At 34.9% G+C, this 17,739-nt stretch overlaps 1 protein-coding gene and 1 non-coding gene across 8 annotated transcripts in view; both read right to left on the bottom strand.

The window, feature by feature from the left end:
- The window catches only part of DOCK7 (dedicator of cytokinesis 7), a 155,418-nt gene that overhangs the window by 17,179 nt on the left and 120,500 nt on the right, over positions 1-17,739 (bottom strand). For 4 of the 7 annotated variants that reach the window (XM_087820488.1, XM_087820485.1, XM_087820489.1 and 1 more), the window contains 9 exons: positions 15,956-16,052; positions 15,511-15,645; positions 14,502-14,654; positions 12,771-12,929; positions 12,001-12,101; positions 10,632-10,824; positions 9,221-9,364; positions 6,547-6,678; positions 4,996-5,010 (listed from right to left, as the gene is read on the bottom strand). In XM_087820488.1, the coding sequence (XP_087676614.1) occupies positions 4,996-5,010; positions 6,547-6,678; positions 9,221-9,364; positions 10,632-10,824; positions 12,001-12,101; positions 12,771-12,929; positions 14,502-14,654; positions 15,511-15,645; positions 15,956-16,052 (1,129 nt within the window). The remainder of the gene's footprint in view (positions 1-4,995; positions 5,011-6,546; positions 6,679-9,220; positions 9,365-10,631; positions 10,825-12,000; positions 12,102-12,770; positions 12,930-14,501; positions 14,655-15,510; positions 15,646-15,955; positions 16,053-17,739) is intronic. The other 3 variants (XM_087820487.1, XM_087820486.1, XM_087820491.1) reach the window with 1 other exon arrangement.
- Positions 13,997-14,102, bottom strand: LOC148092439 (U6 spliceosomal RNA). Its single transcript, XR_015715126.1, has one exon. It is a non-coding gene; the product is annotated as a U6 spliceosomal RNA (small nuclear RNA).

The following is a 17,739-nucleotide window of genomic DNA, read 5'->3' on the forward strand; positions in this document are numbered from 1 at the left end:
GTATTTTAGTCTAATCGGTTCTATACTTATTTTTCCTATACTGAGTTCTTACTGAAAAGGCAAAGGGGCATGCAAAATAAGTCACAAATGTCAGATAACCAAGCAAAATGGGAAATTCTGATCTTTAACTCACCAGTTTTATAATACAAAAAATAAAAAAGATAGTGACCAAAAATACCCCATTTTTGTCCAGGAGAATTAAAGTTTTTTTTAAAAAAAGTCTTTGGAGCTAAAGAAACTTGAGGTTTCTAACTTATAATTTTTTCACAAGTTATTTTATTTCAAAATTTAACATACATAAAAATTAACTGATCTCTATTGCAAAGGAAATCTTTCTAGATAGAGTAAATGTATTCAGCCAAAATTCTGATTAAAACCATCAACATGACAATGCAACAATATAATAATAGCAAATTTTGACATAATCAAGGAATGAAGAAAGCACTGCATGGAAAATAAAAAACTATTTGAGGCAACTAATGATTTGTGATCGTTATTTTTCAAAAATATCATATACACAAATATTCCTACAAATATTAAAATATTGTTATTCTGGCTGTACTCTTCTGAGGTTTCCAATTTAAAACACTATTTCAAATCTTCAATACTGTGGCCTTTTAACTATTTAAAGACAGCTTTTACAATTTATTTCCTTTAGTTAAACTTTCCAGTTCTCAATCATCTTCATAGGAGAATAGTTACTATCCTGTGTGCATTTTATTTGTTTTTCAGTGCCACCTTTTTAAGTGTGGTACCTCAGAAACAGACACAATACTGCTATGATCTGACCTGATCGGTGAGGCTAACTGCCTCCCTGGGTCTGGATTTGAGTTTTATTATTGCACCTTAAAATTGAACTATGAGCAACCATTTAGACTCTTTATTTACTTTCCATACTAACACGCAGTTCAAGGAAAAACACTGAGTGCTTATGATGTGTTAGCCACTATTCATCAGTAAATGGAATATAAAAATAAGATTTGGTTCCTCAAGAGAGTAAAAAATGTAGGAGCAGCAGAGGATAGAAAGTTGAGTCTAAGTAAATTTATTTTCTACGTAGAGTTCTCTAGTGTCAAACCACTGACCTATCAGGCTCATGAAAGCATTAACACACAGCTTCATCTTCAGGAAAAACATCACTTCATCTTTACTTCCTCTTCAGAGGGTGGACCACAGAATGATATGTTTTCCTTTGAATTTTTTTAAAAAAACAACACTTTCCTATCATCTAGCCTATGATTTCCTAACATTATCTTCCTCTACTGTTAGGAACTTTTTGAACTTCCCATCACACCCCCACTTCAGCTTACTCTTCCTCAGCGGCAGTTCTATCACTGATTCCACACTCTTATGGGTGATGAAACTATTCCAGACAAGGAAATCCACCTACTCATCTATCCATGTTTCTAATGGTTGAAATGTCTTGTGACAAATCTATTAAATCTGTTCAAGTTCTTAAAATCTGTGTTTCATAAGGAACATTCTGTTGGGCTGGTTATATTTCCACAATGACATCGCTTCTCTAACTTCTGTCCTCACCCAACTGTTGTCTAGCGTGCGTCCTTCAAGCAGGCATACCAGTATTCCACGGTGGCCATCCCCTTCCCTCCTGTTAGATCTATTCCTTTTAAAGAGAACACGCAGCGCTGGCCTGTGTGCCTCAGTTGGTTGAGTGTCGTCACATGCACCCAAAAGGTTGCCGGTTCGATTCCTGGTCAGGGCACATGCCTGAGTTTCGGGCTCTATCCCCAGTGGGGGGCGTGCAGGAGGCAGCTGATCGATGCTCTGCTTTCACATTGATGTCTCTCTCTCTCTCTCCCCCTCTCCCTTCTTCTCTCTCTAAAATTCAAGATTAAAATTTTTTTTTTTAAAAAGTAACATACTTAAAAGGAACTCTTTTTTTTTTTTTTTTTTAAATATATCTTTATTGATTTCAGAGAGAGTAAAGGAGAGGAGAGAGAGAAACATCAATGATGAGAGAGTCATTGATCAAGCCCGCAACCAGGCATGTGCCCTGACCGGGAATCGAACCCGGATCGCCTGGAGCCTAGGTCGATGCTCAACCGCTGAGCCACGCCTGGCCGGGCAAAAGTAACATACTTAAAAAAGAGAGAGAAAACACTTTTATCAGTTTATTTAGTCACAGATCTCAACTTGGGAACATAACACCTCCTAGATTTTATTAACCAAATTGTGTAAATATTTCAAGTAATAGTAATAATAATGATGATAATCACAAATATAGTAACAACAAAAATAATAATCTCCAACATTTTTTGAGTACTTAGTGTGTGCCAGACATTGGCTGTCCACTTTCCGCATTATGTCAATTCTCATCAAGCTCTGAATAAGGAACCATCCTTTCCCCCTTATCTGAGGATACGGAAAAATAACTTGCCTGAGGTCACACTTGGAGACCATATAGTAGTGGAGCTGGGAGTTAAATCCCAATATATTTGACACCTTAGTCCAAGTTCTTGAATAAGCCATATACTCCCCATACTCTATACTGGTATACAAACACTAGGACATAAGTATATATCATCTTACACTTCTCTGATGTTTTCCTTGAGAATTTTTGAGAATTTCCTTGAGTAATTACTTGGTACTTTTCTCCCTGTATCTTACAACACTCTCTACTATGAATACAAATTGTCTATTTTGGAATACAAATTGATCACTATTTCATAAAGATATAAATGTACCTTTTAAAAATGAAACACACACACAAAATATGAGACAGTTATAAAAATTTCTGAACAGAAATTCGACATTTCTTCTTTATAAAAATAATTTAAAATGCAATAATAAATGATTAAAGCACATTATATTTCCTATTATTTTAAAAAATGGACTTGGGGAAAGTGAACAATAAACAGCGATCGAAGTACTGAAACTGGCCAGCAGTTTAACAGCTACCATGATTCATGAAGGGTTTGTGATTTTGCTAAGTGTCAAGTTTTAGAGTTAATCATTTACATACACACACAAACGCGCACACACATCCCCCAAAAGCTTTGCCAACTCAAACAATTTATACCAAATCAAGGAGCATAATGAAAAATGAAACACATTGCTAGTATAAAATGTAGAAGGCTTTTCCTCTAAGTCAGAGTCATTCTACAATGTATAAATTATCTTTACTGAATTTCAACCCAATGAGAGTTCTTTGAGAATACTAGGAAATTAGCTAGAAAACATAGTTTTTTAGAAAAAATGAAATTACTGAAGTTTTTCGAGTCAAAAAGAAAAATATTCACAAGATAGGAACTTACCACAATAGACAATAGTAAAAGTAGGGAGTAGGGTCAGCAACCAGGGGCAAGAGAGAAGAGAAAACAGAAGGCATTTTAATTAGGGAAATTTCAAAACAAATAAGCAGCAAATGGTAGCAAACACATTTTTTAAAAAATGCAAGCATCCATTTAAGTTTCACAAGGAAAAAGCAAAAAACAAACGTGCAACAATTTTAGAAGCTACAAAGCTAAAGATCCAGTGAAAGGTAGTGACAAGATAAAAACAAGAAGATAAAGTCTGTGCGACTTTTACCATGCAATAAACATGATGACAGAATGATATTAATATCATAACCAGTGAAAATTATACCTTTCAGGGGTCGATTTAGCATCAAGCAGACTAGTAATAAACTGCTCAGAGGTTTCCATATATCTTCTTTTATGTTTACTTTTCAGCTAATTCCATTTCATGACAGGAAATCCATAAGGAACTTTATCATTCATAGATACCCATGGCCATTCTCTTTATATATGTCTTAATTGAGCCACAGAATGAAGGATTCTATACTAGGTATTAATAAGGTCATACACATTTCATCTGGAGAATTAAGGTAGATGCAAAAGTACAAAAGAAAAAGGTGGGAACCAATTCAGAAATGGAAAAAAATGCAGTAGTAACATTTATTCCTAAGGTTTTCTATTTGGGTCCCAAGACAAGGACTGCAATACAAAACCAAACAGAAAGCCTAAGCTTAGTCAACATGAAATGGACTATACAAAGTGAGAGGGCAAAGCAGACAACTTCACAAATATACCTAGCTTTAAATAAATCTGATGTATTAAAATACTCTGCTTTACCTCATCAAAATAAATTAGAACACATTTTAGAGAATTCTTTCCTTTACAGGAAATTTAAAACAATGGCAATCAGTTTCTTCCTGGCATTTTCAGGTAAGAGTTGATCTATATATAACTCATGAGGCAAACCACTTACTGCGTAAAAGGAAGCACAGTTTTCATTAAACACTAATTATGAAACACTGTCAGAATATGAGGTCAAATTCAAGTTCTCTCAATTTCTTTATCCCTCCCCTCAACAAAATTTAAATGACAAAAGTGAATTTCTTTCCTCAGGAGTGCTTCTACTCAGGGGAAGTGACTCAAGATCCAATGAACACATTCTTTCATCAATTCTAAGATGCACACTTTTTTTGGGCCTACATTTTAACATCTCTGTAGTTGGCATTCATCTTGCAACTGATAGATGTTGTGATTTAATACACAGGTTTCTCTTTTCTTTCTTAAATGCATATAAATTAATGGTATGTCTTACAAATGATGGCATCTTAGATCAGATGAAATACAGTATTTTCTATTTACACCTCTGAGCAATAACACATAAATCGACCTCTGTAAAATGAGGTGAAACAATATGGTTAAAAAAAGAAATCTGTGTGTAAATGTTGATGAAAGAAAATGCTTCAAGGGATAAAAACAAACTAAAGTGATGACAAAGTGGCTCATTTACCAAAGAACCTCATTAGTGTAGTATGGATTTCCATGCACTGCCTACACCTCTTAATAAGAAATTAAAAAAACAACTTACAGTATTTTAACAGAATTTCTTTGGTTAATGAATTCAGTTGATAGCAGATAGCAACAGAATGCCCACAGCTAGCACATGTGGGCAAAGCATTGGCATAAGAAATCTGATCAAATCAATCTATTAGTGTCTTTAACTAACTAAAACATTACCTACCTCCCAGCCAGTACTCTGTATAATAAAAAGTAAAAGAGGGCAGGTCATAAAAAAAATTGTTTAAAAAGAACAAAAAAAGGCCAAAGGAAGCTCAGTAGTATAAAGGCACCGTATACCATAAATTCTTCTCCAAGAATAGGAGACACTAGGATATTTTTAAACCCCATATTCGTTCACTTTTAAGACCTCTGATACCTTTACAAATTGCTTGTTCAAAATCTAAGAGCTAAAATTTCACCTTTTAAAAACTTTAAAAGGGAAAGTACCCATGTTGGGGAAAGAAAGCCTACTACTTGTTCCATTTGAGTGTCTAAATTAGATGTCTAACTAAACTTAGCTGTATGTACTTCACTGAACTACCCGGGGTAAATTTTAATAGAAATTTCAATTTTTCTCAAACGCCTTTGGTAAAAATGGATAAAATTTTCTTGGAATCTACTAGCTCTAGATGTTCCAGACTTGACCTGTATAATTTGCAGTTTACAGTTCTAGAAGCTGAGATGAGTGAGGTTCCTTTGACAGTATAACTGATTATAAAAAAAGACCCACCTGTTATGTTCATGAATCCTAGTAAATCTTTTGCAATTTCAGTATTTTAATAGATGATAATAAAATTCTGGCGTAACAGTATAGCAGCCCTATTTTAAGACTGTTAACATTTTTAGATTATATCAATTCAACTAGAACAGCTTAGTCCATGGCAAGAAAGAGGAAGTCAGGCTGACAGAGAATAAAGAATAGCACTGAACACAGAAGCGGACATTCCATATCCCGCTTCCTTCTTAGAGGGCGGCGGGAGCAGAGGCCAGCACCGGCAGCGCAGGAAAGGGAGTGGAGTGGAGGCGGCTCAACGGGCACTGCAGGGTATTTAAACGGAGCCAAGGGTTTAGTTTCAGGGGCGTCAACTGCTAATAGTCTGATTCATTTTTAAACCAAGTTTATTTGGAATCTAAATTTTGTGATAATATGTGGATTCCATAAACTATAAACAAGTACTGAAGTCATACTATTATAACTGAATAAACATAAGACAACCATTTTATCCATTACTTTCGTATTAGAAATATATCAAAGAATGACTGAATGGAAACATCTAGGAAAAACAGTTACGTCCAGTGAAATCACAAAATATTAGGGGCTTGTTAAACTTTCCTATCATTTAATAAAGTATTAACTTAAATATAATAACATTTTTGGCAGCAAAGGAAGAGAAATCAACATAAAAATCAGATTCATAATTATAACGCACTGTGAAACAGAAAAGAACTCACAATTTAAAAAAAAACTGGCAACTAGTAATAATTCAAAAAAAGTGAAGAAGAAAGCAAGCTATGTGGGAAGCTTATGATGATCTTACTCTACGTGAGGTAAATTCATTTTTTTGTTAATGAGCCTTGCTTTGGTCCTGAACCATCATTTTGACACTGTTCATTTGTAACCTGATTAAAATGGACATTCCATGGGATCTAGTTTGACATCAGTACAATGCACCACTAATGCTTTTAGACAGTTTTCTCCATTTATACTGAAGCTAGAAATTGCAATCATTACCTGATGAACAATTTTGCCGAATGCTTCTTGAAGTTTACCATGAATTGTGGACAGTTTCTTTGCATCCCGATTAGCTTCATGAATAGGAATAAGTACTTTGTAAACTTCGTTAACTGCTTCATACATACCAGCCTGTAAGAATAACATTATAAGATATTGCTTTCTTTTAATATTTCTGCTAAAACAATACCTGCTTTTCCAATAGACATAAAAACAAACAGTACTAATTTTTAATTTTACCAAAGCTTAATAGAAGAATTTTGCATAATGTGTTGTCTCCCCTAGACAGATATACATGTATGTATGTGTGTGTGCATTTAACATACATATGCATATTAATATTTATTTTTCTAAGTTTATCTTTATTGTTGAAAGTATTACGGATGTCTCCCCCAAATGATTCCCTTCACCCTGCACCTGCCCCCCCCCCGCTGCATATTTATATTTCTATATAATTTGAATTGGACATTCTGCTTCTATGTACCCAGTAATTACTTCACTAAGGTAAATGTGTGTGTGTGTGTGTACTTATATATGCACATAAACTTTTGCAGAAACTAATTCTGGGCAGAGAAATAAAAGAAACCCAATTATTACATTGGTCACATATATACAGCTATCAGATAACCTGTGGCCTCCAAAAAAACTAAAATTATTTAACTTTTCCAAAATATTAAATTGGCACAGGAAATCTTATTGGAAGTCTCCTATGAAAAGTAACTGATTTATAACAAGACACGAGAAGGTCCTGAGTCATCAGATTTTATTCCTCTAGTAGCTAGTTGGCCAGTGGTTGGCCAAGGGTTGCTCTGGTTATACTCAGAATGAATGATGAAATAAACATATGGTTTTATATTTTCTAGTTAGTTCACAGGAGTATGTTTAAGCAATCATGTAACTGTAACAGTGAACTATATTTTGTGTAACTAAAATGCCTCAGTAATTATTTAAGATTAAATAGATTGATTGAAAAAGAATGGAATTCATAATTACATGCTATTTATTGCAAAAGAAATTCTGTAATATAGGCCACTGTACCACAATCTAAATTCACTACTGAGAATTATTAAAATTACAAACATACATACACATTAACACAGAGTGTATACTTATTAAAATATTCCATTAATAGCAAAAGGCCTTTTTCCCTGCTAGTTCAGATCAATTATATTGAAACTCAAGGAGCAGAGATCCACGGAAACCAGGACAATCAAGATTCTCAAAGACAAAAAATTTCAAAGTGGACCAACACCTAACATTCTTAGAGTCTAAGAATCATTATACTTATTTATTTTGAATTATTATTATTTTTTAATCCTCACCCAAGGACATGCTTAGAGAGAGGAAGGGAGAGGGAGCGAGAGAAACATTGATGTGTTGCCTTCTGTACGTGCCAACAGGAGATCAAACCTGCAACCCAGGTATGTAACCTGACCAGGAATCGAACCGGGAACCTTTCGGTGCACAGGACAATGCTCCAATCAACTGTGCCACTTCTGCCTGGCTAAGAATCACCACATTTAAGTGAGCTGGTTCTAAATGCCAATGATGATGAAGAGGAGGATAATGACAAACACACTATTACTTACCTGGAGCCACATTACATATATTAACTCCTTTAATCTTAACAACATTCCTATGAAGTAGGCACTATTATTAGATGCAATTAATGGGTAAGAAAAGTAAGGCACCAATAGGTTGAGTAGTGCCTGAAGTGATTTAATGACTAAGGTGGCAGAGCTAGGATTTGAATTCTGGCTGTATGTCTTCTAAATCAATACCCTTAACCAATATATTGCAAGGTAGGGTTAGGGCCAAGAGAAGAAATATCATTTTTCTATAGTAGTACAATGGGGAAGGAGGACAGCATTGCATATTACCTCGAGCTACCGTCTCATGCTAACATGAATTGAACCTCACTGTCTCCTAAACCTTGGTGCTGGGACAGAAAAGCCACAGAAAGTAGGTGACCCTATCACCATGGTTCAAGAAAGGGACTCAGCTAGCTATCTCTCTCTCTTCTCTGATAAACATCCATCTTGGATCCACATGACTACTTCAATTTTTCACATATGGATGGGGAGAGGATTGGGGTTAAAGCATGGTACAGTAGGTCAGACAGGGATCTAGGATGTAGTTCATGAAATTCCCCGATAAGTATACCCCAGGCCCCGAATACCTACCTAACAGGGCAACCAATGGGATGAGAGACCATAACTTTCCCGAGTACCAGGGCAATGCCCAACACACTCAAAATAAGATTCTCCCTTTCATCCAATAAACAAGCTCTATATCTAGAGCCATGCCAGTCCACCCAAACAGGAACTTAAATTAAATCATGTAGACTTTATTTTGCTCTGTTCTGTTTTTCATAAAATTTTAAGGTTTTAGAAAATACTTGGTGGTAAAAGTTTTGTAAACAAAAAAATCTGTTGTAGATTAAGAGTTGGTCCATAAACAAGCAAATGAAAAACACTAGAAGCAACAGATTATTAAGATGCAAAGGAGTAAGCAATGATGAACCTATGAAGAAAATCTGTTCCTAGATAGTTCTTAAGGTACTTAGAGAAAACTATTGTAAAGGAAAAGCAGGGTCACAAGCAGAGAAATATACACATCACTAACAATTCAGAGGTGCGTAACTGGGGAAAGAGAATGAACAAGAATCATCTACCATCGAGAAAGATGCAGCTGCTTGTTCCAGCAATCCCACAAGTCCTGACTCAGTAAAGTACTTTCCAGAGCAGATACCTTCTTCATCTGGAGATACCACATCATCTGAGACTGCAGACTCTTCTAAAACATTAGATGAAATATTCTAGGAAGAAAAAAAATTGAAAAGGTTAGTGAAATGGATTAATTTCTTAGCATAAAAGATGTATATGAAGAAGTAATTTAAGATGAAATACAGTTACCAGCTTAGATAAAAAAAGGGTAGTCAATGCACAGATAAAAGACAAATCTCCAAAACTTTTTGTAATTTTGAAGATGACAATAAAATGAACCACCATTGCTAGAAAACTTTTCCATCAATAAAAAGTTGAGAAAGAAAATTTTAAAAATCATGGGCTAAGGAAAATAGTGATACGACATAGGACATCTAAGGAGACTTAAATAGTTTTTAATTTAATTGATCTTGTCAAAACTTCCTATGAGGGAAATTAAGGTACAAAAACTGGTCTCTGACTTGCCCAACGTAATACACTGAGTTAGTGAAAAAACTCAGGTATAATAAAAGTCCTTTACCCCATAAGATTAGGATCAGCCATTAGTTTTAAAAAAGAAATGATACATATATAACTTAAGTATTTTATTTTAACCTGAACATTTACAGTAGAAATACACTCATCTGTCAATTTTTTCAAGACTCACTCATAACTGACTCTTTGTAAGAAAAGAATTCAACTAGTGAGCCAGAGGTACGTAACCCTACTAGAGAGTAAACTACCACCTCTGAGTCATGGCATTGGCATATTTTACAGAGGGAATGGAGAATGCTGGTTTATCTGGTGTATTAAGTAAAAGCCAAGTAACAGTTTCTACTGAATTCTGATTCTCAGTTTTTGTTTTTTAAGTATGTCTTTATTGATTTCAGAGAGAGGAAGGGAGAGGGAGAGAGAGAGAAATAGAAACATCAATGATGAGACAGTCATTGATCAGCTGCTTCCTGCACCGCCCCCCCCAGGGGATCGAGCCTGCAAGCCAGGCATGTGCCATGACCAGGAATCAAACTGTGACCTCCTGGTTCATAGGTCGATACTCAACCTCTGAGCCACACCAACCAGGTTGATTCTCAGTATTTTGAATGTATCCCATAGATCCGTAAAGTCCATAGCAGTCTAGGCAAAGAGAATAAACCTACGCAGCCCTGATAATGCAAAGGTAAGAACATGTGGAGAGATTTAACAAGAAGTACTGTTTAAAAACATTAACAACAATGACAGTGAAATGTCAATCCATCTTATGAAGCATACTTCTCATCTTTATGCTTTCCTTACAAGATGAATTAATCTAAACACCAGCAAGAAAAGTTAAAACCCAAAACAGACATACCTTGATTTAATGTAAATCTGGCAGATTCCTACCTGAAATGTCACACACCCCACAGGAAGATATTTGCGGTCCTCCAGCATACTCAAGTATTCAGCAACCAGTGCTGCTGAGTGGACCAGGCACTGTGCAGCCTCAGCGTGATTGCTGCGCTCTGAGTGTTTGCCAGCCATGTTCTGCAACCAGGTCAGTCGCAGGTCCGGAGAGGTCTGGTAGCCCTTGGCAATTCTAATGAGAACAGAAATTATTCCCAATTAGCATTTGCTTCCCAAGTGGAAAGGGAGTTTATTTATTTTATTTTATTTTATTTTAAAAATATATCTTTATTGATTTCAGAGAGAGGAAAGAAGAGGGAGAGACAGAAACATCAATGATGAGAGAGTCACTGATCAGCTGCCTCCTGCAAGCCCCCGAATGGGGATCGAGCCTGCAACCCAGGCATGTGCCCTGACTGGGAATCGAACCCCGACTGCCCTGGAACCTAGGTCGACGCTCAACCGCTGAGCCACACCTGGCCGGGGGGAAAGGGAGTTTAGACTGCTTGTTCAGTGTTTACATACTAAAGTTTCTGTTACCTAACACAACCTACGAAGACACGTTTTTGAGTGGTATGGAAATGTCCTTGTGTACGCTTAGAGAAAATAGTTGTGGGCCCACAGAATGGGTAATATTTTTGGGGGGGTAGGGCACTAAATCAAGACATGCCATAGTAAGATCTGGCCATTAAAGAAAACGACTGGTAAAGGAAAAACTAGGAGAATTTATGTGTTCTCATTATGGAAACATAAAGTTTTATTCAAGGAAAAAAAGATTTAGAAAAGATAGTTTCATTGCATCATCTTCATTTTAAAGAAAGTATCTGTCTTATTTGTGCCTTTAAAGAATTCCAAAACTGTGAAAAGAGAGGGTAATGTGGCAAAGAAAAAGCCTCAGGTTTTACTTACATTTTTCAACATATAATATAGGAATCACAAAATTCTCAAAATCTGCCCCTAGAAATATTATTCTGTAGGCATAACCATATTCAAAGTCAGGAAAATTAATGTTATAATAAACATTAATACACTGTATTATCTTCCTAAAGGACTGATTTTTTTACATTTAAAATATGGGTCTTGGGCCTTCCTAGGAAGTCTAGGGTCCAGGACTCCAAGGTGTTAAATGTGTTAACGATTATTTTTTATAACCCTCTTGTTTTTGATAATTAATAAATACACTGAACAATTACACATAGCACTTAAAAAAAAGAAGTGATACAAGGGATTTGAAAAAGTGCATTTTGACTTTTCAATCTACCATTAGAAAATGACTTAAAATTTTGTGTTTATTTTTTTATGCAATATTTCCTGTGTCTTACCAATTTAAGCCCATATACAAGGTATAACTGAATCAAACAAATGCTACCTGTACATTAGGTCGATCAACATTTCAGGATCCTCTTGGTGTTCCTTCATTTTAACAGTATCAGAAAGGATCATATGGAGATTGAAAACTAAATCTTGGACCTGCAGTAAAGAATTATATGAAAAACATTCTTCAATTGCCATTCATTCACAATTACTAAATTTGTACGGAAGATATTTCAGATGAGTATCTGAAGGTTTCAAAACAAAGGACTGATATTGATATAGTTAAGGGTGGGAATGCTGGGGTATAGTGGGTTAAGGGTACTAAACTTTATACAAATGCCTCAGCAGAGTTTTTTTTTTTCAGTTCTCTCACCTGGAAACAAACAGAACTGTAAATAGAAATAACATAGAGGGATAGAGTAGATACAAAAAAGAACACAAAAGAAAATTCTCTATGTTTCTGATTTCTCCAAAAGGTAGTTTGTAGAAACTTTAGTTTTTAAGGCAAATTACTATTTCAATAAAATAAGTGGAAATAAATTTTAAAAATTAATTAATTTTAAAAAAATAAAAATAAGTGGAGATGATGTTTCATCATAAAACCTTTTGTTTGTTTACACTGCCTAAGTCTACTGTTCTTTTTGTTACAAATACATAGAGTTAAACACTTTTTACTAACCAATCTGAGAAGGAAGAGTAGCTTATTGAAAAAAAAATCATCATGAGTTCCTCCAGTAAAAAACAAAGTTTGATTTAACAATTTGGAAAAGTGCCTATTTTCACAATCCTGTTTCAATTAGTGATCTAAAAAGTAGCATTTCTAACCTGATCAGGAAATGTTGTTTCTCTCAATTCCAGATCTTCTTCAGCATATGTCAATATAGTCTTCAGAGAACGTCTTAAGAATTCTTCATTAAAATTTTGAGATGTACCCACCAAGGAAGACAGTGACATAGTTACCTGCATTTTAACCCTGGCAAAGTTCTATAAGAAAGAAACAGAATAATGTAATTAATAAGGCATATTTGTTTGTTTAACTCAATGCTCTAAAAATAAAGAATATCCCTTCCTTTTAAATGTTTGCGTAACATTTATAAAAACACTGTATGTACAAACACAAATGCACATATCCATGGTACAAAAGAGAGATACAACGTATGATCACACTGCAATAAAACTAACATCAAAACTTTAAAACAAGCCCTGGCTGGGAAGCTCAGTTGGTTAGAGTGTTGTCCCAATACACCTAGGTTTCGGGTTCGATCCCCAGTAAGGGCACATATGAGAACCAACCAATGAATGCATAAATAAGTGGAACAACAAATTGATGTTTCTCTTTCTCCTCCCCCCCCCCCTCTAAAATCACTATATATATTTAAAAAGACATTTTTTAAAACCCTTTAAAATAAAAAGAACTATCAACTCTTTGGGTTAAAAAGGAAATGTAAACTGAAATTACAAAGTAACTACAAAATAAGAATATTAAAAATACTACATATCAGAACCGGTAAGATACCAAAAGCAGTGCTCAAAGGAAAATACTACAATTTAGTTCTTAAGTACTTATGTGAGTAAATATAAGTGAATTAAACATTTGACTCAAGAAAACTAAAACAAAAAAACAACACATGAATATATTATCAAATAAAAACTTAAATGGAATTCCTCAAAGCCTGGCATATAATCATAAAATATCAAGCCAAGCCCAGCCGGCATGGCTCAGAGGTTGAGCATCGACCTATGATCTGGGAGATCGATGTTTGATTCCCGGTCAGGGCACATGCCCGGGTTGTGGGCTCAGTCCCCAGTAGAGGGCATACAGGAGGCAGCTGATCAATGACTCTCATCACTGATGTTTCTATCTCTCTCCCTCTCCCTTCCTCTCTCTGAAATCAATAGATGTATTTTAAAAATAAAGAAATAAAATTATTCAATTCCTGGTCAGGGCATGTGCCTGGGTTGCAGGCTCGATCCCCAGTAGGGGGTGTGCAAGAGGCAGCTGATCAATGACACTTTCTCATCATTGACGTTTCTTTTATTTTTAATTAAAAAAAAAAAAGGAATGCTTCACAAATTTGCACGTTATCCTTGCACAGGGCGATGCTAATCGTCTCTGTATCGTTCCAATTTTAGCATATATGCTGCCAAAGCGAGCACTCGTCATTGATGTTTCTATCTTTCTCTCCCTCTCCCTTCCTTTCTCTGAAATCAGTAAAAACATACTTTAAAAAAATATCAAGCCAAGATATTTAAATCTTTAATTTTCTTTATTAATTTAATTTTACTTAACGATAATAATTAAAATTTGTAATAGCTCAACATACATGTATATTCTAAGTCTACTACTATATGTGTTATTTTTAGTACAGGAAGCAAAATTACAGATTTGAATTTTTATAAGATATCCAGAGAACGAGAAATATCAAGATAGTCTATGATTAGGCTCAAAATATACAAAATAATTCCATGCTTCCCTCAAAATCCACTTAATAAATAGCTGCAGGAGTTATATTTCATTATGAATCCAGATATAAAATCCAGAGACAAAATACTTACATTCCCTATTTCAAAATTCTGTCTCATCAGTAGGTAAAGGGAGGCACTAGCATGTGACCGTATTGTACTGATGCTACTGCTACAGTGTCGGAGAAGCCGGAGGCATAAATCAGCACACTGCTCTGTCTCTTCCTCAAACAGGAGTTCAGGGAACTGTAAAAAAAAAATACCAACACTGAATTTATGCAGCCTGAACTAGAGATATGTTAGCATAGCCAAGAATTAAAAGAATGGTTAAGGGACAATATTTGCTAATGCTTAATAATGTGGACGAGAGCCAGACAGACTGGGTTCGAATACCAACTATGCTACTTATTGGCTAGGCTAGTAGCAGTGTGACCTTGGACACGTTTTCTCATCCATAAAATGAGACTAATAATATTAATATTATCTACATGGGGCTGTATGGCTATCTTATATTAGATAATGTGCATAAACTCTTCGTATTTTTATTATCACAAAATAGTAGAGTTATTTCCACTGGTTAAGTTTCATCAAGAGCTCTATATTCCATCTTATAAGATGACGAAGATGAAGTAAGCTACCTTTAAGATTTAAGAATATACATATTTCTGGGAGAAAACCAAGGTAGGAAATAAATATTTGAAGTAGTTGAACAAATAAATGTATTTCCTTTTTCGTTCACCATAGGATAAGTTAATTTCAATGGACTGAACTACTTATACACTACTTATAACTTGATAAATCAAGTTAATAAGGAACTGACAGAAAAAGAAGAACAGAAAACAAGAAAAGACCCAAATGTAAAATCAGCTATTAATTTCAGGCCCTTCTCCACATCAAAACTCCAATTTTTTAAGCCAGAAACTGGTTAAAGGTGATCCAAATAAGAATTCTAAAAGGCAAGCAGTAGAAGAGAGACAAAAAAGAATCAAGGGTCTTGGGTTTTTATGAAAACTCTATAAATATATTAACCACTGAACATGTCAAATGATCTTAGACAATGTTAATAAAATCTGATAAGACTGCCAGTACAAAACTAACCTACCTTTGAAACCAGGGCCCTCTGTGTAGCGAAACAGTGCTGTAGATAAACTGCACTTTGGTTACAGGCCATACTATGTAGTAGCACTTTCAGCACCCCACCAAGGATGCTCTCTTTGGATTCTGTTACAGAAACTGTCTGCAAGATAGATAAATAAAATAAAGATGTACTTGCAATTTGGTTAGGAAGACAGAATATATATAAACAAACAGGTATTTAAAAGATCTGGGAGGACTTCAAAAAAAAAAAAAAGGAGTTTACCAGGATTTGGGTAAGAGAAGAAAAGGGGAAAACAGAATGGGCAGGATTTAAATGGGGGGTGGGGAAGAAAGGCATAACTTTTAGGAACTACTGATATTTAAATGTAACTTATGACTCCATAAATACTTTTCCCCCAACCTCAATTTACCAAATCTATACTTTGAATTCCTCTTCTTTGTGTTCTTACCTGGACAACAATCTCTAGTGTATCCAAAATGATTAGGTTTGCTTCAGTAGCCAAATTTCCATCAATCAGTGCTTCATGTTCAATCTCTGCTCTTGACCTTATGCAAAATAGTATAAAAAATTATATTTATCTTAAAGAAAAACCAATAGATCCACAATTCAAAAAATACTTAAAAGATTCACAGAAACTTGAAACCATTTTTCAATATTTGCGTTAATGAGAAATTATAAGAGAATAAGGGAAAAGACAATATTTTACATATTAATGTTTTGTTTTATCCTACATTTTGTCGACCACGCTCATACATATTTTCTCACCCTATTACAGTCCTACAGTGCCACTAAAAGCAGAAATACTTAGCTTCCAGAGATACAGCAAACACAGAAAACAATCTTTTATTCTGAATGGCATAGACACTAGGTGGTGCTATGTGGGCTTGCATTTAGAGCTGCTTCATGTAGCAACATTCAAAATGTTCAAGGATAAAAGTACTTTTCCCCCCTAGTTTCACAATTTCCCAAAATTTTAAAATTTTGATGCATTAAACAATTTAACTCTTCAATGAGACTCTGGATGGAATCATTCATTAGAAACAAAATACCTTGCTGCCAATCAAGTCATTTACTTGAATATCCTATATTTACAAAAGTATTATTTAATAAAAATAAAAAAATTAAGAAAAACTACAGATGATTTATGAGTAAAGTTGACATGTATTTTAGTTGCAATGCATGTATAGAAACTATATATTACATCTAAATAGACAAAACCACACAAATCAAAGTGGAAGTGCAAGGACATATTAAATGCTAAATCTCTGAAGTTCTTAGATGTTTGAGTCTCTGAATCTTTATTACTACCACTAAAGAGAACAGTTCATGACTTTACATTTTACAAATTAAATGAGAAAATAAGCATAGTTAGAATTAAATTGAAAAAGAAAATAATACATTGTTCAAACTTAAAATCCAGCAAGATTTATGTGGAGAAACATGATAATAGTAAGATGGTTTAAACAAAAAGAATCAGGAAAACACTAAAAAAAAGGCTTCCTTAGAACACAACAAGATAAGCAGAAAGAACACATTATACAAATGCAGAAATAAAGCAACATACACATAGTATAGTATCTGAGTGCTTTGTGATTTCCACAACACATGTGGAAAAATAATCAAAGAAATGGACTTGGGCAGACAAAGAAGAGAGGAAAGTGAACACTCAAAGCTTAAAAATGTTAGCACATTTATATTATACTCAGTATCTGCTATGGTCTAACTGTCTGTGTCCCTGCTTAGTCCTCATGTTGAAAATCTAATGCCCAAGGTAATGGTATCAGGAGGTGAGGAAAGAACATGAGGGCAGAGGCCTTGTGAATAGGATCAGTGCTTTTATAAGAGGCCCAAGGAGTTTGTTTGCTCTTCCACCATATATAAGGACAGAGAGAGAGGTCCATAACCTGGAAGAGGGCCTTCAGACACCAAATCTGCGGTGCCATGATCTTGAACTTCCCAGCTCCCAAAACTGTGAGAAATAAATTTCTGTTGTTTATAAGTGACCCAGCATGTGGCATTTTGTTAGAGCAGCCTAAAGAGAGTAAGACAAGTTTTGATAATTCCAAACTCTCATCTATATGGTACTGAGTCTGCTGTCTTGTTTCTCTCTCTCTCTTTTTTTTTTAATATATCTTTATTGATTTCAGAGAGAGGAAAGGAGAGGGAGAGAGGAGACAGAAACATCAATGATGAGAGAGTCACTGATCAAGCCTGCAACCCAGGCATGTGCCC

Source organism: Miniopterus natalensis, chromosome 9, assembly GCF_054644295.1.
Source record: "Miniopterus natalensis isolate mMinNat1 chromosome 9, mMinNat1.hap1, whole genome shotgun sequence".
Classification (NCBI taxonomy): Eukaryota; Metazoa; Chordata; class Mammalia; order Chiroptera; family Miniopteridae; genus Miniopterus; species Miniopterus natalensis.